Genomic DNA, 24,959 nt, shown 5'->3' with positions numbered 1-24,959 from the left:
GGCCAATCGGAATAGGGACGGCCAATCAGAGGGCCTAGAAGTCTGGGAGAGTGATCAGTAGGCTTAGAATGGACCAATCAGCGGACCCGGTTAATTAGCATAAGGGCTCTGCGATCAGCATGCACCAATCAGCGTGAAGTGGGCGGAGCCAAGGTATTAGCATAAAGGGTTGGAGCTGTGGTCAACCAATCAACAATCAGTAGGCTTAGCATGGGCCAATCAGCGTGAAGTGGGCGGAGCCAAGCCAACTCATTAGCATAAAGGAGCGGAGCTACAGTTAACTAATCAATGGTCAGCAGGCTTAGCATGGGCCAATCAACGTGATGTGGGCGGAGCTAATGGCGACCAATCAGATGGCTTTGGAATTGGCTTGTGTTGGATTAGAGCTGGATTGTGTTGGCTTAGAACTGGATTGTGTTGGATTAGGACTGGATTTTGGCTTAGAATAGGGTTAGAATTGGATTAGAACAGGCTTCTTTTCGATTAGAGAAAGCTCTTGGCTATAGGACGCATTTCTATACTACTGGTCCGGCGGTGCTGCGGAGTGCTTGGGACATTTTCATCAACGACCCTTCGTGATAGTGCTCTCATTTTGGCCAGGTGTCTATCGCCATGCTGTCTTCCAGACTCTGATAGTATTCCTCAAGAGTCTGGAGGAACATTCCTCTTTCTAGAACTGAAGTAGCTGCATTTCATCTCAGTTGACGTCTACAGTCAGACACACTGTGCATCATACTTGATCTATAATAAAAAATGCTGAAACAGTTGAATAAATGTTAATATAATGAACACGCCAGGCCATGTCAGAATGAGACACCTTTTATTGGCACATTTAATACTGAACACCTACAGTGAACGTGTTGACGTGCTCCGGCACGTTGCCAATGTTAGTCGTCATATTTACTCCTGGAGTTCCAGGTACACATCACGACATATGTCTTCATCGTAGATAGAAAACTTCTCCGTCCCACAAAGACTGTCATAAGCGAGCTCGCAGGATGGGTCAACATTATTTGGATCCGTCACTCTCAAAACGCAAGCATTATCTGAAAGGAACACATTCACGTGTAAAATTGCATATTGTGCATACTGTTATCCGCAGTCGTCACTAATAGAAGACTTAAAAAATATGCGCGCGCCACCAAGCGTGCGGCGCAATGCAGCATGGGAACTTTGAGGGACACTGCTCTGCCGTCTGCTTCGGTTATGGTTTACCCTGACTGACGATGCTGCTGCGCACACCGCGAATGTTGTTGTTCTTCCTCTACCTCTGCCTCTGGCCGTCTCGTAATGCTTGAAGGTGTAATATGGTGTATTAGCGTTACAGAGGATCTTAAAACGGTCGTCGGGCTGTCGCTTGCGATCCCAATGAAGGCTTCTGAGGGATCTCAGGCGGTTGCTATTTTGTGGTCTATTTTTGAAGCGTGATGTGGGCAAGCTCACGCTTGTCCCATCCTACAGTTGGCGATACAAGGTCTTTTCTTAGATGTTATCGCGGTCGCGGTTGCTTGATAACGCGGTCCGCCCCTTGGGTGGGTTGTGTCTTTGAATGTGCGGCCGATAAAAAGGTCGTCGGGGCAGTACCGCTTGCGGTGCAGTTCCGGGAAGGTCTTTTCTTGGATCTTATCGCTTGCGGTGCTGTTCCGGGAAGATCTTTTCTGAGATCTTATTGATCTCCCTTCAAATCCGCGTAAGCGGTGGAGGGGGGCAAATGGGAGCCGGTCCCTGATATACCGGAGAGGGGCCCCTTGATAACGCGGTCCGCCCCCGGGTGGGTCGTGTCTTTGAATGCGCGGCCGATAAAAAGGTCGTCGGGGCAGCTACAACTGGAAAAAGTTGTAGCTGTGCCGTTAAACTTGAAACCGATAGAGCTCGTAATGGTTTACCGGTGGTGAATTATTCCACCGTGGCCGCCCGTGTTACAATATCTATGGCAGCCCAAACAAGGAATCGCTGCATTGAGCAGCGAAAATATTACAAAACGTAATAGCGATAACTCACCCGCAATTTGAGGAGTCCCTATGACCACACAGTTTCCACACACGAAGTACAAGAAGTTTAATTGCTCAAACTCGCTATCTGGACCTGTTGACAAAACGTTAGGCGTTGTTATTGTTGTCGACAACAGTAGACCCATATGCTCGCACTTACTGTCTTCAATTGGCATTCGGAGGCAGTTGATAATATTGGTCCCTGGTATAGAACACAGCTCTGTAACAACCCTTGGTCTCTTTACGCTGAAAGCGACACAGAAGCAACGTGCATCGTTGTGTGTAGCTCTAGTAAAAGCGTTTCTCAATGCACAGTTCCCTGTATTATGTGTGTGCTCTCGATCGATCCTCGTTGTGGAATGCAAACACGAATAGTACAGTAATATAATAATAATAGGGTGTTTACGCCGCGAGACAACTGAGATCACGAATAGTACACGTATTCGTCGGTTTCTCCTTCCACACACTGTGAAATGCAACGTTGGCTCCATACTATTCACCTATGCAAGACGCAAAAGTACCTAATTTTGAGTTATTTTCATTTTGTTGGGTTTAACGAATCTGCGCACCTTAGCACCACAGTGAATGATGTTGCGCATAGAGCTGTCCTACACAGTTAAAACAGGGACCAGCGGCATGGCCGAGCGGGTTAAGGCGTCCCGCTCGTTGGTGGAAGCCAAGGTCGTACTGAAGACTGGGAGATGGTGGGTTCGAATCCTGCCACCGGCTGTGCTGTCTGAAGTTTCCCTGGGTTTTCCGAAGTCTTTCCAGACAAATGTCGGCACAGTTCCGCTAGAAGTCGGCCCAGGACGCATACTAACCCCCCTGTCCCCCACTTCTTCCTGCTGTCCTCTCTCCATCTGTCCACATCTGCATGCCGCTCATAGCCACTGTTGCTTCGCTGTGCTAACACGGAATAAAAAAGTTAAAGCAGGACTTCACCACCATAGCACGCTCCTAGCCAACTACCATTCTGAACGATATTATTCTGTGTCCTATGTTCAAAACAGGAGGATCATGCATAATGATTCCCAAATAGCGCATCCTCCCATTTTCAACAAATCTGGACACATAGTGGTATCAATCGGAATGATGGTTGTCTAGCAGTGTGCTATGTGGTGAAGCTCTGTTTTTTGCACATGGATTTTAAACTCTTGAAACAGAACTTGGCCGCATAACACACTTCTAACCGACCATCATCTCAAATGACATCGTTCGTTGAAAACAGGAGGCGTACGCCTTTTTATGGCACCTATGCAGTTATGCTAAATGTCACAAAAAGGCGTACGCCTCGCGCTTTTCGCTGGTCAGGTGATAACGGTATCATTCTGTAAAATGGTTTGCCTTCAGCGTGTTATTTGGTGAAGTCCGAATCCGGGCGTCGGCTGTGCTGTCTAGGGTGTTTTTGTGGCGGACCGTGGACAACGACGAGTACCCCAAGAAAACAATGACCTCCTGTGTACGTCCGAGGAAAGTCATCAGCGGACAGGGATAACATCCCCAGGACTTCCCTACCAGGCCCGCAATTTGTTAGAAATGTGACAAAGTGACACTCCCCGTCATATCCTCAAGACCTCCTATGGGAGAGCTCCCATAGGAGGTCTTGAGGATTATCGCCGACGGAAAACTGCATGGAAGCAACTGCTGTCCAACTCGTGCCATGCCAACTGGATACGCTACCAGATCCTAAAGGCCACTTTCAAGATGACTGTCTCTTCTTCCAAGAGTGTATTTCACAACGAGCACAATTCTTTCCAATCTCTCCCGAAACAACGGATGGCTCTTCACGGGTACATCTCGTTTATCCGGGGCCAGTCTTCATGTTCACGTGGTGAGCTCCACGTTTTATCCGTTGCAGACGCCATGTCTCGTCTTGAAGATGTTGCAAAGGACCTCGCCGCGCGATTCCGTAACACTGTTCTCCTACTTCCTGCTCCTCCTTTCTCCGTATCGCCACACCCTGGATTCGTAGCAGTCGCATGGGACGAATTGGACTGCATTATCCGTGCGCTCCCTTCATCTGCTCCCGGTCCGGATGGCGTATCTGTTCGAATGATGAAATTTCTGTGGTCTGCTCACCCCCACGTCTTGCTTGACATTGTCAACACCTCTCTGAGTTTGTTATATATCCCCCCTGATTGGAAAGTTGCAAGGGTTATCCTGTTGAAGAAGGTTGCGTCCAAGGGCCTTGCCATTGACAGTATTCGGCCGATCGTACTAACGTCTGTCCTGTGCAAGACTGTGGAGCGAGTGATTCGCCGCCGGTTGTCTGATTTTGTTGAGTCCAATAATATTTACAACTGTAGCCAGATCCGTCAGCGTTGTTCCGTCTGGATGGGCCACGTCAACCTAGAGAGCCATATGCCGCGCACAGGAGGATGGGGACTTTTCAGCTCTTGTGACATTGGACATTGCACAGGCATACAACAGCATTGAGCACCGCGTTCTGCTGCACAGGCTGTCTGCTGTTTGTACCCCTGCCTATATTCTCTGGTGGGTCAGGAATTTTCTCTCTGGAACATCTTTCCAATGTTCGGACCGCCACCTCGTCTCTTCCCCTCAACAGCTGTTTAGAGGGATGCCTCAAGGCTCTGTCCTTTCCCCACTGCTCTTTAACATACTCATGAGCTCCCTCCCCTTGGACGTTAATATTCTGACCATCACTTACGCAGATGGCATCGCCTTTTTCACGTCGGCCTCATCGCTTAACTTGTTGTACACGCTGACCCAGCAGTACATCGAGACTATTGTGGCTTGGACCACATCCGTTCATCTGAATACCAAGGTCCAGAAATGTGCGGTGCTCCTATTTCCGCCTGCGGGCTTCCATGGGGTGGTGCCCAACATCAATCTTTTGAAAGGCAATGACCGCATCAACCAAGCTGAGTCTCTCAAATATCTGGGTGTGTGGTATTATCACAGGATGGATTGGGGCCGCCACATTGACCACTTCAGCAGAAGAGCCTCTGTGGCACTGGGTTGCATCCAAAGTTGCTCCAGCGTTCGTGTTGGTATGCGCAGGAATGCCCTTCTTTATGTCTATCGTTGCTGTGTCCGTCCCATCCTCGAATATGGCTGTGTCCTTTTCTCTCATCTCCTTCACTACCGGATAAGCAAGCTGCTCGTCCTAGAGAGGAAAGCGCTCCGCATGTGTCTCGGTCTCCCCAAGTGTACTGCAAACGACGCCCTGTATCTTGGGGCGGTGTGCTCCCACTGAAAGCCCGCTTTCATCTGTTAACAGTGGGCACTTTCCTCTCTGGCGCAGAGCCCTCTTGCTTGTCACCACATTGAATCACTCAGAGATTTGGGTTCCTGGACTAGCAGGCGGTGGCGCAGATCCAATATTCCCCAGTTGCTATTTGCCCAATCTCTCCTGTCGCCGCTGAAAGTTTCACTTGCCCATGTTCCTCAGCCGGTTGTGCCTCCTGCGCCAATCTGTGTCCAGGTTCTCAGCATCTTTCATTCTGATGCCAAGCATGCCCCTCTCAGTTACTTGAAAGCAGAGCTTGTCACTCACATGTCTCACTTTGCCAATCACCTGGTCATCGCCACGGACGCATCTGTCTCTGAGGAACGGCCGGGAGTTGGCATTGTCATTCCCCAGCTCGACTCGCACTGTCCCGTTCGCCTCCCTGACTACACACCGGTCTTTCACAGTGAGTTTCTGGCCATGCTTCTAGCGCTGCTGAAGGTTCCCATCGCTTTCAAAATGGTGCTCATTCTCTCTGACTCTCTTTCTGTGATTTCCTCCCTTGAGAGCCCCACAAGCACTTTGCTCGCCACCTGAGTTGCTTTTGCACCTAGCCACATCTCCCACCTCCTTGTCACCTGGATTCCTGGCCACCGCGGTCTCCCGCTCAACGAAGCCGCTGACACCCTGGCTAATATGGCACTCTCTGGACCAGTCCTGGATGTCCTTCCTCCAATAGTTGACATCGTCCGGGCGCGCTACAGACGCTTCCTTTCTCTCGCGCGGCGTCGCGTCCACGTCCTGGCTATGAGCACCGTTATTCCGTTGGAAACCTGAACAATGTGGCCGCCGTGAGACCGAAACTTCTGTAACGCGCGCTTGGTGCCTCTCCCTCCCATTAAACTTATATCTTCACCGTACTGGCCTCGAATCGTCACCTGCGTGCCCGCACTGTGATCAAGACGAGACCGTCCATCACTTCTTCCTTGTTTGCCCCTCCTATGTCACCATTCGTCGTCGCCTTCTCGTTCCTCCTGTTCTCTCCATCGGTGCTCAGCTCTCCCTGACAACTCTGCTGTCCCTCGGAGCCTCCCATAATGACGTTCGGGACCGCGCTATTCTCCATAGTATCATCTCATTCATCTCCTGCTCTAACCGGTTCTCTGTTTTACCATCCTGTTGATCGCACCTCATTAGTCCTGGCCAATCTCCCTTGCGGATAAGCGCTATCCCGCTTGAGAAGCAGCAACAACAACAACACCGTCCTGCCCTGAGGCAACGCACATCTGCCCGCTGGGACATTCCATCATCGCCGGTCAGGACTCGTGTGAAGCAAAACCACCTTCTCTACGTTTGCTGACCCCAACACAGAAAACCACATTCGGCGTCATTCGATCCTTTTACCATTCCAAATTTGGCAACCTTCCCGCAAGTTCAGCAACGCTGACACGCGGCCGCGCAGCCTGGAAGCCCCTCTACCATTACCTGACCGACCGCTACGATAGCTCTCTGACACGGCAACCGATCAAGCGTAATGCTGTCTACGTATCCGCAACCTCACCGATCCAGACCCACTGCCACGACTCTCATCTGTACATTGCATTCAGCACCCTGTGCTTGTTCCCGAAAGACTTTCTGAGCTCGGCAAGTGGTCTTCTGCACGCTGACCTACTGACGCTCTCCTGAAAAGCACGACCAACCGGCACACACGCGCCCTCACAGCTTCATCAACCTTCACTCCTTCCCGATGTTCGCCGCTCTTTCACTCCCCGCCGGAACACTCGAGCCTCGCGCTCACCTGCAGGTCGCGGCAGTCGCCTGCAGCCGACGCCACGGCACATTTCAGCAGTCGTCTCGACATTTCCATAGCTGGGCGGCCTCACTCATGAGGACCCTCATGAGGACGCCTCACCCTCACCTCACAACGATGAGGTGAGGGTGAGTGATACTATGGAGGCCCGGCCTGGACCACGCTGAATGTTCCTCATGAGGACAGTCGTGAGACATTGTCCCTCATGAGGCCCACCGTAAGGGCCCTCATGAGGCCAGTCGTCGTGAGGCCATCAATACGTGAGGGTACAACGTATTCCGTGAGGAGCCTCACCGATGAGGCCGTGAGGCCCTTTGTGAGGAACCTCACGGATGAAGGGGGAGCCACCGTATCCCCTCGCTTGGAGAAGGTGTGCGGCAGATGACATCACTCTGCGCGAAGGGCCAATGGAAATTCGAAGATCTTTGTGAATCGCCATGTTCCGTTCTTAGGTTTTATTCCTCCAAATACAGGGTGGTCCACCAACCACGATCGAAATTCATATTAAAAAAACGTTCGCCCCCGGAGAGAAATGCGGTCACGGGATTTTTTTTTCTGCCAATAACTTTTGACACATATTGGTAACATTCTTATTTCATTTCAGTTGACGAAAAGTTAATTTCTTGAATTGAACTCCGAAATTTTCCAATGCAACCTGACGTTCTCTTTGCGGAAAGGGGTGCCCCGTGGTCATTTTACTCAGTATAGCACATAACCCCACTCGTAATGCAATGGCAATTGCCGAAATAAATTCGTCGAAAATCCGCGGAGATGAGCCTTTGACTCGGCCTCGCTTTTGACGGCTTTGTTTTGGTTGTTTTGGGTTTGAGCGCAAAGCTGCGAAGAAAGGAGGTTACATTGACACGCCATACGAGAGGAAAAAGGGTTACAAGCCTTACCCACGGACAAACACGCGCGGTGAGTGCGGGAATCAGAGCTATCTTATCAAAAATAATGTCACCCGACGTGTTGACAGGTAAGGAAGGAAATACATTTTTGGAGCGTTTGGCACTCTGGTCTCAGTGAATGCAGTGAACACGTAAATGGCAGCGATGGCAAGCACCGTGTATTCCAATCAATAAAAAAAACAAGTATGATCATTGCTCTGGGGGCTGCAGGTATGGACTATGACAGAGCAGTCCTCGAATACAGTGAAATGCTTCCAGGAACTAGGGTGGTGAGCTCTTGTACCACAAGGCATGCATTTTTGAGACTGTCCACAACAGGAAGTTTCCGTTCTGGTACCATTCTGGTACCCATAGCCGGGCACACCCAATCACTGCCAGTGAGTCGAGACAAACAGACAAGGCCCTGAATGAAGTAGGAGATGATCTCCTCGTAAAGTCTGCGCACCCTGGCAAAGTGAGTACAGACATCAAAGTCAAGTGTGCTGAGGATATTACACAAGCACAAACTCCACCCGTACCACGTGAGCCTTCATCAACATTTCCGGCCGGGCGACAACGAGAAACGGCTGGATTTCTGTAACTGGATCCGATGTCAGACCTAGGAAAGCAGAACTTTGTGAACAGGGTCATTTGGGCTGGCCCACTTCTGCGATAGCGCTCAAGTGAGTCGCCACAACGCGCATTATTGGAGCCAAACAAACCCACACTGGCTACGGGACAGCAAGCATCAGTACGAGTGGGGATTGAATCTATGAGCCGGGATTTATAACGGAGCCATTATTTTGCCAATCTTTTTCATAGGATCCCTAAATGCCAACCGCTACTGTAGCGAAATTTGAGATGCCGTGTTCAGCTTTGTTGATGACCTGCCTCTTGCTGAACGGACCCGCGTGTGGTTTCAGCACGATGGGGCTCCACCTCACAGCACGCGGCGAGCAGTACAGCTTCTCCGTCACATGTTCCGGGAGAAGTGGGCTGGCCGATTTGGTCCAGTGTCAAGGCCAGGGGCGGATTTAAGGGGAGGGCGAGGGGGGAGGGGCGACCGCCCCTATACGGGTGTGTTGCCAATGTAAAAACCCTATCTCCTGCTGTGGCGCAAAGGACGAAATTTTCTTAAGACTGCCCCCCCCCCCCCCCATGACAGACCCTTAAATTCGCCCCTGGTCATGGCCCGCCAGGTCTCTTGGCTTGACGCCGATGGACTTTTACCTCTGGGGTGGCATCAAAGACGAAGAATACAAAAGCGAACCAGGATGGCCGGCTAACCAGCAGGGAAAAATCACTGCTTTCTGCTCGTCGCTTTCCAGATCCGACATAAAAAGGGCCGCGGAAGATTCAATTCGGAGAGCCCACCTGTGCATTGCAGCAGATGGCGAACACGTCGAACACTTTTACGCTAATGATAACCTAATAAAAGTGCACAGGAAGTGTGTTGAATGTGAAGAAACCCGTAGCATGTTGAAACAAACGAATTGAAAAAAGAAGAGAGCTGACAGACGTTCGTGCATACTCTCTCTCTCTCACACACACAGATACACAGGTTCATGACGATAAGATGGTGCAGAAAAACTGCGAGACCGCCATCAGCGGTCATAGTGAAAACTGCCGCGTACGCACCCAAAAGCAAACAAACACACTGAGCAAAACGCGAATAAAGGAAAAAGAGCGCGATTCTGAAACTGACGTGGGCAAAGCTGATACCTGGAAGTGGAACTCTTCGGTTGGTTGGGTTTGTAACCCTTTCCTCCTCGTGTGGCGTGTCAATGTAACCTCCTTTCTTCGCAGCTTTGCACTCAAACTTCAAAAAAAGAGGCGGTGCCTAGGGCTCTTATTTCCACGGATTTTCGGCGAATTTATTTTGGCAAATGCCATTGCATTACGAGTGGGGTTATGTGCTATATTGAGTAAAATCATGATGGGAAACCCATTACCGCAAAGAATTCGTGAGATTGCCTTGGGAAATTTCGGAATTCAATTCAAGAAATTAACTTTCCGTCAATCGAAATGAAATAAAAATATTATAAATATGTGACAAAAGTTATTGGCAGAAAAAACTCCCTTGACAGCATGTCTCTCCGGGGCCTACGTTTTTTACTATGAATTTCCATCATGGTTGGTGGACTACCCTCTATGAAGGCTACCATGAAGAATCTCACAGGTGAAGGCATACGACTTTTTCATGAGGGACCTTACAGATAAGTCATGACTCCCTTAGGCGGTCACCTTATGTTGTTGCATAAGGTGCAACCCCGAGAATAGGGAACACGATTTCGAAGTCGTGTTTTGAGCAGGAATCGGAACCGCAACTGAACCCGAACCGAAAACCGAAAGAAAACGTTATTTTCTGTCAAACCCGAACCGAACCGAACCCCAACAATTTTTTTGCTTGTCCTGAACCGAACCGGAACTGAACCGAAAAAAATTTATACGGTTACCGGTTCGGGAATCGGTTCAGAGGTGAAATAATTGTGCCACCGACCGACCTTTTTTGTTGTTGTTTCTTTGATTATTTATTTTTTGTATGATGCCAGATGCGAGTACAAGTTTGTGACTTTTGTGATGCCAGTTTTTTGTCGGAGCAAAAGATGGCCATGACTAGCTTCTGCCAAAAGGCACTTCGCTTTTCGTTTTCAGCAGACGACCACGAGAGTACAATACAGCAAAACATCAAGTAAATAATAAATGTGTCTATTACTTGTTTTGTTTTTTCACCTGAAACGGTTGTCGCACACTCTTACAACCGTGTATTTCGAGGGTAAACTCGCTTTCATGGAGCAAAACTACTGCCGAAGAACCCGTTAAACCAGGACCGAAAAAGGTAAGGGTTGTAAACGTCCCGGCCGCTGACCGCTTTGCTTTCTTTTTTTTTTTTTAGGGGGGGGGGAGGTTCTCCCTGAGCCGAACCCGAACCGAACCAACATACCTGAACCGGTTCAAGCATATAATTTCGGTTCAGTGGAGCTAAACCCGAACCGAACGAATATGCCTGAACCCGAACCCGAACCGTACCGAAAAAAATACCGGTTCCGATCCATGGTTTTGAGCGCCACATTACCTCGTGTGGATTAGTTTTTCTGCCTGTTTACTGGAATAGCAGCCTCGTTTGGAGAGGCCCTGTACCGAGTTTTCCGAAAGCGCGTGCAGCTGCTTTTCCCCGCTAATTTCGAATGCTGTGTCGTGCCAAAGGCGCCATGCGCGGTATTTTGGTATTTTCTTTTTAAACAAATGTTACCGCTGCTGGGAATGTAACGAGGCTCACTTTTTATTTTGACGTCTCTTGTTCTTAACAGCATAAAGCTCAATATAATGCAGCTTTTACAGGGCTCCCCAAAGCCCGTGTGACAGCAATAATGAAGGAAATACTAAGGAAGGAACTAACAACGCAGAACAAACAAATAACAATCAAAAAGATCTATGATGAAAAACCCCGAGACTGAGGAAGAGACGAAAAACAGACGTTGAAATTGAGAGTTTGTACGCGTCGTCTGTTTTTCGTCTTTTCCCCAGTCTCGAGTTTTTCATTATGGAGTTGTAAGAATTTTCAAAATCTTTCTTTGCCTCCTCAAAACGAAGCCAGGAAAACTGGAATCTTCGTGACTGTAGCGCGCCTTTGAAATGTAAAAGAATGAGAAGAAAAAACAACAACAAAAAGGCACGACCTGATTGCAGGTGCGATTAGTACCATCGTTGTGCCCAAACACTTCAGCTGTGAGCGTATCCTCCCATTCTGGCATCAGCGTCATACAGTTCTGAGAATCGAGTACAGGATCTCTGCAAGCACTATTCCCCGCCACCACCCGATCATTTCCGTAACGGTACATCTGCACTGTAGTATTTCGGGCTCCACTTTACTGATGCCAAACACTAACGTTAAACCTCACTGTGACAGTAACAACTGTCAACACGTTTATCCAAGCACAGCATGAAACCCTGTAAACGGTTTAATGCCGCGCAGTATCACTAGTACCAACTACCGACACCGTAGATAAACGCCGACGTCTCATGTGAACATGACGGAAAGTTCTTTTGAGGCTCACGTGCGTCCTCGTGACTTGAAGACACGTGAGGCCATGTGGGTCCTCATGAGGTGAAGGTACGTGAGCCCATGAGCGCCCTCATGGCCTCCCTCATGGCAGCCCTCATGAGGTGAGGGCACGTGAGGACGAGGACACGTGAGGCCATGTTGGTCCTCATTAGGCGAAAGTACGTGAGGCGCCGTGAGGATATGAGGGCCCTCATGAGGTGAGGGCACGTGAGGATGAAGACTCCTGAGGCCATGAGAGCCCTCATGAGGTGAAGATACGTGAGGCCATGAGCGTCGTGAATAGCCTCATGAGATGAAGGCATGTGAGGATGAGGATGGTGAGGCCTTTCGGGATCTCGTTGCCCTGAAGTGAGGTTCGTGAGGGCGAAATTTGAAATGAAATGTGAGGATGAGGGTGACTGACCTTAAGTTAGTGATGAGGAAAATTCGGTGAGGGTGAGTGAGGCTGATAAAGTCCGTGCTTCGTGAGGTGAGGATGAGTGAGGCCGCAGGAAAATGCCCACCTATGATCTCAACACGGCTTGCAGAGCCTCCTCTCTTACCTCCCCTGGGACTCAGAGCTTCGGCTCCCGTGCCGGTTACGGCGCCCCACGCTCTAAAAACTGAACTTCACCGCTTAGCACGCTCTGCGCCAACCATTGCCACTCATGATAGGGATATAACTTCTGGTTCGAGGAGAGAGGGAGGTGTACGCCTCTTTGTGTCAATTATCGTGTATCGAAATTGACACAAAAAGGCGTACTCCCCCTCTCTCTTCGAATCAGAAGCGATAACCCTATCATTCGTGACAATGGTTGGCGCAGAGCGTGCTATGCGGTGAAGTTCAGTTTTTAGAGTGCAGGACCGTGACTTCGACAGCGCCTCATGCACTCTCTACCCCGCTCTTCTCGGTCTAACGGATCATCGTTCCCGTTGCTCGCCAGCTGTGATGCTTCGCCAACGTGTGCCTAGCCGTGAGCCTGTTCAACCGTGCCCGTCATCCACTGTCGCCCTCGTGTCCTCCTCCAGTAAACTCGTGGTTTTCTTCCGCTTTATCGCCGCTCCGCGTCTGAGGGAAGGGGGGGGGGGTGATGTGGCGAACCGTGGACAAAGACAAGTATGGACGCGCGCCTGGAGCACCCGCTCCTCAGTTCTACTGGCACCGTCCTAGCGTAATGCCACGCACATCTGCCCGCTGGGACATTCCATCATCGCCGGGCAGGACTCGTGTGGAGGAAGACCACATCCTCTACATTTTTCCTGAGTTTTCCTCAGACACTTTAAAACAAATGGCGGCACAGTTCCCTGTGAAGTTGGCCCAGGACGCACGCCCCTTACTGCGGACGTTGCGCACCTAAGCGTGGCCGACTACGACAAGCAGTTATATCACCGCCAGCACCTTTTAAGAGTGTAGTATAATAAGAGTGTAAGTGTTCCCATGCCGCGGGTGGATAAGTGAATAAAATCAAGTGAATGATTCAAATTGACCTACACGTTGCCGTTCCTCAAATATCCTCCGCCAAACGCAACAGTTCCATTTTCTGGGGGACCCAGCTGTTTCGCCATAAAGCACATATCTTCTACTAGCACAGGGTCATCCAGGTGAGATCTGTAATAGCCGTAGTACGTCCTTGGGGTTTGTAAGCACTGTAGAATAAGAAATATATTTTCACGCAATGCATGCTTATAAAAAACGAGTGAAATATCACGGTTCAGATTGGAACATACGAGTACTTCGCAATAGGTTTTCGTCGTTCTCCGGTTTACCATGTCCTCATCTACCTTCTGGCCTCGACACATCGTGTCGTGTTATTCCAGATAAATGTAAAATACAATTGTCTGCATGGATACGAAGCTGAATTCTAAGCTTGATAGCAAGGGGTGAGGGGTGTTGAAGCGTAGAAAATTATCACCACGAATACCGAAATTGATCACTAGGGTCCGCCACTTCATGCACAAAAATATTCGAAAATATGCATGCATATATGCATCGCGAAACGTCTAAATATGCACAACTTGAAATACGCAGCAATATTGTGATGCCGGAAACGTTGCTCCGGAATGTTTTGCTTACCTTGGGAACTGTATAGATAACCAAATTGTCTAAGAAACGTTCAATAAATGCACATTCGTTATTGGCAGTTGGGATGTACGTTCACGCATGCTCACTCAGGTATTCATAGTGGGTGACTGCAGTATAGGCCACCATAGCCATGCTGATGTTTTAAAAAGTGCACTTAGACATACATACAGGGTGTCCCAGAAAACGAATTATAATAAAAAAACTACACAACCTAGAGTCATGCGGTCAACGGTATTTGTTCTTACTGGGTTTTTGCCACCTCCTCATGTGAATGTCGTGTGACGTAAGTTTAATTATGTAAATTTTTGCGAGCTTAAGTCGGAAATTTGCCTAGTAAAGGTCACTTTTTTACCCCACCAATGTGAAGAGCGTGTCTAATTTACTCAAATTAATGATAATTGACAGGGATATTCTGGAGCTATCCCATCGGAAAAAATAGCCGAACATCATGCTGTACGGAGGTCGCACAGAATAGCGCACGATGAATTTTTCAGCGCAATCTTTGTCAGTCCGACGAAAGGAGGTTGGAAACCCAGCCCACCCCGGCATCGCAGAAAGAGATAACGCAGGCATGGCTTATCACGTCCGACTTTCGCTGGGATAATGCTTTCCCTCTCTCAATTTTAGGAACTGTTACTTTTTCTACTATCACTCTGTGGGCTGGCTTCGGAACCTCCTTTCGTCGGACTGCGAGCGATTGCGCTCAGAAAGACATCGCGCGTTATGGTCCGGTGCTCCGAAAAGCATGATATTCGGCTATTTTTTCCGATTGGATAGCTCGTGAATATCACTGCCAATTATCATGAATTTGAGTGAGTTCGGCACGCTCTTCATATTGGTGGGGTAAAAAAGTGACCTTCCCTTGGCAAATTTCTGAGTTCAGTTCGCAAATATTTGCATAATTAAACTTGGGGTACATGACATTAACTTTACAAGGTGGCAAAAACCTAATATGAACAAATGCCGTTGACCGCATGATTCTAGGTGGCGTAGTTTTTTTATTATAATTCAATGACACGTTTTCTGGGACACCCTGTATGCATTTTTACAGGTGGCAATTAAAAACTTCTCGCCAAACCTGAAAACTTCAATGAAACTTCAATTAATGAAATATTTTGCTCGTTAACAAAGCCATGAACCGCGAAAATGTGCGCTATCTTGTTGGATGTTATTCCATCGAATTAACTAGCTATAGCTCATCTACACTCTTGAAAATGAGTTTTACCACATAGCACGCTCCTATAGCCAACCATCATCCCGAATGACAACGTTCTCGCCTCTTATTTGTTGAAAACGGGAGAAGGAGCCTATTTTGTGCCATTATGCACGTATGGGCACAAAATAGGCTCCTCCTCCAGTTTTCAACAAATCAGAGGCGAGAACGTTGTCATTCGGGGTGATGGTTGACTAGGAGCGTGCTATGTGGTGAAACTAATTCTCAAGAGCGTACGCCATGTGCAAACAGCTCCTCGTTGTACTGTTAGTTACCTTCAAGAACGGTGCTCACAGACTGCAATACTTCGATTACCTTATTTTTTATTAAGCGCAACTTGAACTCGCTGACTACTTGTCGCGCGTTCTATTTTCCGAAGTTGGTTCTGGGTGCTAGTACACTCTTAAAAATGAACTTCACCGCATAGCACGCTACCTAGCCAACCGTCATCTCGAATGATATCGTTATCTGCCTTGATTTGGTGACTGGAGGCGTACGCCTTTTTTGTGACACTTACGCTGTTCATAATTGTCACAAAAAAGGCGTACGCCTCCCGTTCTCACCAAATCAGGGAATATAACGATATCATTCGAGATGATGGTTGGCTAGGTAGCGTGCTATGCGGTGTCATTTTTAATAGTGTGGGGCTAGCCGATTCCACCGATTGCGTATGCACTCTAAAAAACAGAACTCCACCGCATAGCACGTAGTGCGCCAATCATTGCCGCGAACGACAGGGTTATCGCTTTTGATTCGAGGAGAGAGGGAGGCGTACGCCTTTTTGTGGCAATTACCATATACCCAAACAGTAGTTTATCCAGAATCCCAAGCACGGAGGGGTGTTGAAAAAAATGGGGCGGGGGGCATTATTATAGTTACGTCATTACAGACTAACATATCATTACCGACATGTGTCGAAAGCTGAAATCGCAAGGGCACCCCCTGTAGGTACACACCTGAAAAAGTTAGGAGGGTGTCACTGAACATTTGGGCGTGTTAGGGGGGTGTAGATAAATCACTGTACCCAAATTGCCACAAAAAGGCGTACGCCACCTTCTCTCCTCGAATCGGAAGCGATAACCCTATCATTATTGGCAATGGTTGGCTGGCACAGCGTGCTATGCGGTGAAGCTCTGTTTTTAGAATGTAGTACGAAGCAGGGATTTCCCTACCTACACCTCAGCCCCCCCCCCCTGAAATTTCTGAGATTGCCCAATTCAGCTCGGCTACCGATGCACCTACCCATGAACATGTAAAACATACGCCCCCCCCCCCCCTCGAAGCTCGGTACCCCCTCAGAGGTCGACTGCTGGGGAAACTACTGGCACGAAGCAGCCTCAAAGCAGCGTAGTAGCTTAGGTGTGTAGCTGGAACACGGGTTTTGGACCAATGGCTGTGACCCCCTCTGATCTCCCTTTTGAAACGGCGTGAGCAGTGGCAAAACAAAGAGGACGGCAAACGTTAAGAAATGGTTCAAAGGGCGCCGAAATATGTCATAATATGCAACCGTCATATTACAGGATGATCAGGAATAAATATGCCGAAATATGCAATATTATGACACACAAAACATTGTAGACCTGTGTTGTTGTGATTGGTAATGTGTGGAGAAACGTTAGGATATCCGTTAGAACGCATAAAAAAAAAAAAAAAAGACGTGCATCTTGCCTGAACTCCCGCACTCTACTGATCACGCTCTGACATCACTGCATGCGTCTCCGGCAAAGAGCCAGCCTAGGAGTAGTCACGTGCTTAGGACTACTACTGGGAATGGATAGTTCCCGCTCCTCTTGACGTCGGAGCTTGACGCGCACGTATACACGGTGCCCGCATTAACAAACTGATGGCAGGGTACAACTTGCTTAGATATGGCATTTCCCGCTGCCATTTCGTCGCACGTTAAAGGTCCCCGAGCAGAGCAAAACTATAATCCGCAGACCGACCACTGAGGTGGTGCTCAGTATCATACTTTTCTCGCGACGTCAATTATCAACTTAAGGAGGAATTTCTAAGAAACCGGTTTAACTAAAGAAATTATTTTGCGTTTCAAACAAACACATTTGCTACTATTTAATGGATTGAATCCGTGAAATACATTAGATAATCCATGCATCCGTGATGTACACTGAAATGCACTTCCGAAATGTTTTCTTTCCTTTATTTTATTTTTTTTTATTGCCGGCTAGGAACAGGAATCTGAGAAGAGTACGTTAGGGCAATCAAGTTAAAGTGGAGGAGACCTTCTCGCTCAGTAACTTTACTATAGGTGTACGAATGGTCTTTACCTTTACGCTCTCGAAGGGCATCATTTACTTTTTTTACGTGCAAAAAAGTGTAATCAGTAAAAAGGAAAGACAGACAGGAAGGATTAAAGTAACAAAATGAGCGCGAAAGTCAGAGTTTACTCTGCATTTAATCTTTTTATTTCTTAGAGTGGGATATATTAGAACTTTCCGTGCGTTAGAAATAGCCTTCACGCACTATAACTGACACGATCACCTACCTTGACAGCATCTAAGAGATCAACCGCGTTTGCTGCGAGGTCTCCTGTGAGGTCTCCTGGGGGAGAATACAGAGGTATGATCACGCTTCTATTAACTTCCATCTAAACTAACCTATTCAACACTCTGATGCAACCTACGCAACAAATATACAGAATAAACGGGTGATACTGCTGCTCGTATGTACCTAAAGCGCCACACACAACAGTGTCAAATAGTATGCACGATTAAGAGAAAAATCAGACACCTATTTGTGAGGACAAGAGCAGTTAGTGACAGCCCTGTGATGGGTGTGGAAGAATGAAAGTACCAAGGTTAACGGATCTGTGTCTTCATCTGTCAACCTTCATCTGCGTCAACCTCACAATCTACGGAAATACCTTCCGAAACATCGAAGAAAGCTTTGAACGTGACCGGGCCGTGCGGGCAGTTGCCCCTGCCCCTATACTTTGATGGGGACGCCAACAACCAAACCATGTTCCAAGGAAACCAATATGAGTGACGTCAATGATTCGGACTCGGGTGTGCATGACATTCTCGGGTAAAGAGAACACGGTTGAGAGCATTAAACAGTTTAATTTGCGAAAAACGAGACTTTCGTGCAGTAGGCTGCACTTCTTCAGGTTTGAGTACCTGCTACAAATAGTCAAGAATTCTTGACTATCTGTAGCAGGTGAAACGTTATCGCCGGAAACTTGCACATTGTTTTTTTCACGTTGTACGATGTATTCTCGGGTAAACATAAACAAGTCCCCGCCACAACTTCCACGAAGACTTCCAGTCTTTCCGCGACTAAAGACGCTCGGAACCAGCCACCATGGAGAATTATATCTGTCCCTTTTCTGATTTGTTGAAAATGGGAGGCGTACTCCTCTTTGTGGCAATTTAAATTGCAGTAGAAAGGCGTATACGGCCCTCTCTCTCTTCAAATCAGAAGCGATAACTGTATGAATCGGCATAGTGGTTGGCGCAGAGCGTGTTTGCTGCGAAACCGGATGTCGTTTTGGCCACAAACCGGAAGTGGTACAGAAAGGCATGTCTACGAGCATCAGACAAAGCTATTGGAGTTATAAATGATTTCACTGTCTGTCTACTGAACCACCTCAAGTTTACTAATATCACTCGCAGGGCTAGTACCAGAGGACGCCGTGCAAATCTGAACAAACTGGCGCAATGAGACAGGAATGACTCATAAGAGAGGGAATAAAGCAGCGAAAATCGAGGTGCCTTATTCTCGTGAAAGTATAATCTACCTCGATTATTGTGTGTCTCTCCTATTGTTGGTCGTTACGTGAAGAAGGCGTGAAGATGTCATGCGCCCTCAACCGATAGTCGAGCTCTTGATCCTGCAATCTTCGGGATAAAGTATACAGATAAAACACGAAGAATGCAGGATCAAGTGCTCACCTATTTATTTGGGGCGCGTGGCATTCTGTTCTTCACGCCTTCTTCACGTAACGACCAATGACAGGCGAGACACAAAGTAATCGAGGTCGATTACTTTGACGAGAATAGGGCCCCTGGGTAACACATGAGAAGCTATCTAGAGGAGTAGGCAGATTGCACACCTTCCTGTGAGTACACTCTTAAAAATGAACTTCACCACATAGCACGCTCCTAGCCAACCATCATCCCGAATGACAACGTTCTCGCCCGATTTGTTGAAAATGGGAGGCGGAGCCTATTTTGTGTTCATTATGCACGGCACAGAATAGGCTCCGCCTCCCGTTTTCAACAAATCAGGGGCGAGAACGTTGTCATTCGGGATGATGGTTGACTAGGAGCGTGCTATGTGGTGAAGTTCATTTTTAAGAGTGTACTGCATCACCAGGTGCTCGTATCCAAGACTGAGACGGGTTTAAAGCCCTATAGGTCAGATTTTGTCTTCCGGAGGTACGGAAACTTTGATTGGCTGAAGTGCTGGAAAGGAAAGTCAGTCGTTCTCCACCTCTGTGAGGCCGACGACGTCGAGCCCTTTCATCAGCAGCACCAGAAAGGAAAGTCAGTAACGAAACCAAAATAACAAGATAATGAGCCTTTTGGGCGAGTTCATTTTGAAATGCGCTCGCCGTGTGTTATCGCTATCTTTGAATGACACGACACCACACACGCTTAAAAATGAACTTCACCACATAGCACACTCCTAGCCAACAATCATCCCGAGTGACATCGTTCTCTCCCCTGATTTGTTGAAAACGGGAGGCGTACGCCTTTTTGTGACACTTATGTAGAAATGTTGATTGTCACAAAAAGGCGGACGCCTCCCGTTTTCAACAAATCAGGGTAGAGAACGATGTCACTCGGGATGATGGTTGGCTAGGAGCGTGCTATGTGGTGAAGTTCATTTTTAAGAGTGCACGTCTGCCGCCTGGAAAGGAAACATTCCCGTGACATGATCCAGCAACTGAAAGTATTTCTGCCGATGCGATATTTGTCACTTACAATTACGATTGTAGTGTGCATCGGATGCATCGTGCGAGACTTGTTGTACTCAGTACTATAGTTATGCGTGGAAAATGTAAGGACCGACCTCGGTGGCTCAGTCGGTAGCGTGTTCTCCTTCTGATCCCGAGATCGCGGGTTCGAACCCGGCCGACGACGCTTAGACACGCCGTCTTCCGCGAGGGACGGTAAATACGGGGTGCCGTGTGATGAGCTTTCATTGCACGTTAAAGAACCCTCAGGTGGGCAAAAGCAATCCACAGACCGACAGCTGTGGCGTCGCTCATGACCTCAGTTGTCTCGCGGCGTAAACGCCCAATTATTAATTATTATTAATTAATTATTAATAAAATGTAAGGTACTCCGAAACTAAATTGCATATCAACCAGCCAGTTTAGATAAGCCTGAAAGAAAACAAAGAAACGCGGTTTGATAATGCGACCCCTTCGTTCAATTGCAGCTTTAAACTGGGTCTCCAATCTTTATTGTCGATTTCCGATAACCCAATACCCATTTGCATGGATCCATGGTATAAAGACCGACATGAGATAGTGTAGGGTAGTAATGCTGGAACAGGGTATAGTATCGCCTGTGGCTATTAGACACCACAACCATCGTCTAAATAAAGTTGTTCTTGAGCGTTGGAGTTTACGCTAAACAAGTGCTACGCACACTCGAGTACAATATTTATTTGTGGATGAAGATGAAGCAATGCCTAGATGAGAGTAATCGGCGTCTTACGCACGCGGCATGTGGCCCGCAGTCAGCTATTCTCTGACCCGAAGGCTCTTGACCACTAAACAGAATATAGACATTTCTTCATAAAATTCTACACGGCGTAGTATAGGTGCATCTTATCCATTATCTGCGACTGCATGCTTTAAAAATGAACTTCACCGCATAGCACACTCCTAGCCAACCACCATCTCGAATGATGTCGTTATCTGCCCTGATTTGTTGAAAACGGGAGGCGTACACCTTTTTGTGCACTTATACTGTTCATAAGTGTCACAAAAAGGCGTACACCTCCCATTTTCAACAAATCAGGGCAGATAACGATATCATTCGAGATGGTGGTTGGCTAGGAGTGTGCTATGCAGTGAAGTTCATTTCTAAGAGTGTGGTTTTCAGGCTTCACACAGGCTTGCAGATTTCGTTTTACTTCCCATCTCGTCATTTATCCTATCCGCCTGTTCTTGTGCGATGATCTTATAATGATTTAAAAGATCATGGTGCGGATATATTCTCTTGTTTTTGTTTTTACTTATTCTCTCACAAACTCTTGCTTTCAATATGCTCTGAATGTCACTTTGGTTGATGCACAACCTGTACTGCATGTTCTTTGTTTTTGTAATGCGTTACCGTGCAGACATTTGCTCTGGGCCAGCACATAAACAACGCGTCCATTTCAAAAATCAATCAAAATCAAAATCATGAGAAAACTGTTCTGAGGCTGGAACAACATAGAAAGAACAAATACATAAAAAAGTCTCAAACTGCCTAAGAAATTAACGATGAAAGATGAAAGTCACTGAAAAGGTTAGCCAGCTGTAGGACTCGAACCCACATCTTCTGGATTACCGGTCCAGGGCTCTACCATGACGCGCCCTTGGAAGTGGCTGGGGAAGTGTGTTAGCTTAGCTCAATTGGTAGAGCCCTGGACCGGTAATCCAGAAGACGGGGGTTCGTATCCTACAGCTGGCTGACCTTTTCAGTGACTTTCATCTTTCATCAAAGTCATGTTCTACTCTGCATGCAGAACATATTTCTGCTGACATTATTTTTGCCTTTTACATTCTGTAACCCATCTCGTTCATAACATCTATTCGGCTTGGGAAAGGCTTTTTTATACTCATTTATTAATCGCTATGGGGGTATTTTGCTGGACTCACCTGCCAGGTTGAGAGGGTTCAGATCGAGGGCAACAACACCTGCATAAAACGGTTCATTATGGCCTCACCGTCAGGCCGCCAGTGAACGAGAATACTTACATGATGCCATGAGGAGCACGGTCACCAGATTGGTTTTCATTTTCGTTATCTCCCGGTGACAGGGAGGAAGTAAAACAACGGCTCCTGGCAACAACAGGATGTGCGGACAAAGAGTTATGGGTATAAATAGCCAAATTATATAAGAATTTTGATTAGGATTTTTTTTTTCAGCTCAGCAATACAGTCCGTAATGTTGTACTAAAATTCAATATTACAAATTTTAGTTTTCTCTCTCTCTCTCTTAGAGTGCACAGGCTACTTCTTGGAAAAATAAATCCTTGAACTATATTTCGGGATTGCAGAAATGCCAGAAAGAACAGAAAAAAAAGAGAGAGAAAAACATTATACTTTGTTGAGTTCCAACTTCCTGCAACTTCAACGAATCGAATGCGAATGCGAGAAATCCCTACAAGTTGACACCTAGGGGTTTTTATTGATAATATATGCCATAAACGCCGAGCTAGATGATGGAGAAGCTGCATACTCAAGAAAGGCCAGAGCGTTGAGCACATAGAGAACGAAGACTAACAACCTGTATCGTTTTTTTTTAAATCCTTTTCAAACGATCCCTCGTAAAAATAATAGTACGCGTTATGATTAACGTTAGGAATATGCCCCTGAGTTTGGGGAAACGACAGAACACAATTCGAACTCAAGCAATACATGTTGCCAATGTCAAATATTTGACTTGCATATATATATTATACTGTTACGTTCAGCGTAATGATGTCTTTTTCGTTCAAGTCAACGTCTGGTGATGTCATCATACCTGCAAAGTTACTCTTCAGAAGTAATTGAATTACAATTACAACAAGATGCTCATTAAAGAAATTAAATTACGGTTACACTTGTAAAATCATAATTGTAAGCTAATTACCATTCCAGTTACTGCGAAAAGCAATGGAGTTAAGTCGTTTTACACTTCTTTGAGTATGTAGTTTTCATGTATGACCTTATTATACTTCCCTGAGGAACGCAGTACAAATATGAAAATATGCATTAGAAGGACACATGACATGACTGCTGAAATACAATGACTAGAAAGCAATGCTTAGCAGAAACATCAGAACAAGGCTGGACCGTTCAGCCTCAGTGATGCTGCGAAAGCCTAGCAGAAATTTGGTGAATGCATTAGAAAATGCCACAGTTCGTAACACACAAACCACAAAACGGTAAAAGAAAGAGGCATTTTCGCATTCAAAGCGCGCCAAAAGCATAGTAAGACAAAGTATTACAAGATTAACTGCAACTGCGTTATAAGTTACTTGCAAATTAATTAAGATACAGTTCGAAAGCAATGATAGGACTAATTACTTCATGATAATGCGAAATGTACAGTAATTTGTAATTAATTGTTTTACATGCCTGGACGTGCTATAATCTCATATGAAGCCAATGCGCTAACAATATCGCGTCGTGCATTCCAACCTACGAAGTTGAATGGCTTAGATTACCGTAATTTCACGCGTATAAGCCGCACAGCAGATAAGCCGCAGGACCCGTTTTTAGGAGCATTTTGAAATTTTTCGGGCAGATAAGCCGCACTCGCAGATAAGCCGCGGGCAGTACGACTTGACTCATTTGTGGGACAAAGGAGACCATAGAGAAGGCCATAAACCCTGTGGTCCATACTCCGGGGTCGACATGGTGTACAACAAAGGAGGTCAGTTCTAGCTAGTGTTCTACCAAGATCGGACTGCCCTTGTTGTGTGTTTTTCATGGATCGACTGGTCAGTGGCCTTCCAGAAGACATGAAGGCACTCTTAAAAATGAACTTTCCCGCATAGCACGCTCCTAGCCAACGATAATCTCTAACGATACCGTTGTCTACCCTGATTTGTTGAAAACGGGAGGCGTACGCCTTTTCTGTGACACTTATATGCTGTTCATAATTGTCACAAAAAAAAAAAAAAGTCGTACGCCTCCCGTTTTCAACAAATCAGGGCAGATAATGGTAGCGTTAGAGATTATCGTTGGCTAGGAGCGTGCTATGCGGTGAAGTTCGTTTCTAAGAGTCAGAAGGCACCAGGATGGTCAGTCTACACTCTTAAAAATGAACTTCACCGCACAGCACTCTCCTAGCCAACCATTATCTCGAATAATATCGTTATCTGCCCTGATTTTGTTGAAAACGGGAGGCGTACGCCTTTTCTGTGACAATTGTGAACAGCATAAGTGTCACAGAAAAGGCGTACGCCTCCCATTTTCAACAAATCAGGGCAAATAACGATATCATTCGAGATAATGGTTGGCTAGGAGAGTGCTGTGCGGTGAAATTCATTTTTAAGAGTGTACTTGGATGTTGACGCTCCCCTGTTACACATTGTTTGTGCATTGGAAGGGCGGTGCTGTTCCAGAGACACTGTCGGCCCTCTGGGTATTTTGTTTCTACTTACCTCTGTACACTAATTTCATACAAGCACAGTACAAATCTTTTGCAGGTATTATAACATTTCTATCATTAACCATCTGCCTGTTAATGAGAGGAGACGGTAGGCCTTGATAAATTATTCGAAAAGTAGTATCATTATTTTGATAGTCTGGTGAATTCCGAATTGTGACGCGATTGGTGCATATCCCGCCACCGCAGAAGTCTTTTGTGAAATCGTACATGTTCAGCTAGCAGGTTCGAGTTTACGGTGAGTATTTTTGTACTCCACTCGGTACGCTTCACTGGGTTTCGATATTAGTTGTTGTTTACCCTGCGTAACTCCCAAATAAATATGGACCACATTTCAAATCGTGTTGTAGCAGAGTATCAGTAAAGACTTACCTTCCGTAAGTGTCACGGCCACACTGAACACAA

The 24,959-nt window shown here is 46.9% G+C and overlaps 1 protein-coding gene across 1 annotated transcript; it reads right to left on the bottom strand.

Annotated features, from left to right (window-relative positions):
* Positions 1-803: 803 nt before the first annotated feature.
* On the bottom strand, positions 804-24,959 carry LOC135400801 (uncharacterized). The gene is made up of 8 exons (XM_064632723.1): positions 24,927-24,959; positions 22,154-22,237; positions 22,055-22,093; positions 17,723-17,778; positions 13,416-13,570; positions 2,152-2,237; positions 2,002-2,085; positions 804-1,046 (listed from the first exon to the last, which is right to left on the bottom strand). The coding sequence occupies exons 2-8, from the start codon at positions 22,191-22,193 to the stop codon at positions 901-903; spliced, it is 606 nt and encodes a 201-aa protein (XP_064488793.1). The 5' UTR covers positions 22,194-22,237; positions 24,927-24,959; the 3' UTR covers positions 804-900.

The sequence above is a fragment of the Ornithodoros turicata genome, chromosome 1 (genome assembly GCF_037126465.1).
Source record: "Ornithodoros turicata isolate Travis chromosome 1, ASM3712646v1, whole genome shotgun sequence".
Lineage (NCBI taxonomy): Eukaryota > Metazoa > Arthropoda > Arachnida > Ixodida > Argasidae > Ornithodoros > Ornithodoros turicata.
This window is presented reverse-complemented; position numbering and strand designations above follow the sequence as displayed.

Excerpts from the sequence above, each read along its gene's own strand:
- LOC135400801 (XM_064632723.1), bottom strand. The coding sequence starts at position 22,193 with ATGAAAACCAATCTGGTGACCGTGCTCCTCATGGCATCAT. Across the intron at positions 2,238-13,415 it reads TATTTGAGGAACGGCAACGT|CGTAAAGAGACCAAGGGTTG; the intron begins GTAGGTCAATTT and ends TGTCGCTTTCAG. Across the intron at positions 1,047-2,001 it reads AGGGACTCCTCAAATTGCGG|ATAATGCTTGCGTTTTGAGA; the intron begins GTGAGTTATCGC and ends TGTTCCTTTCAG.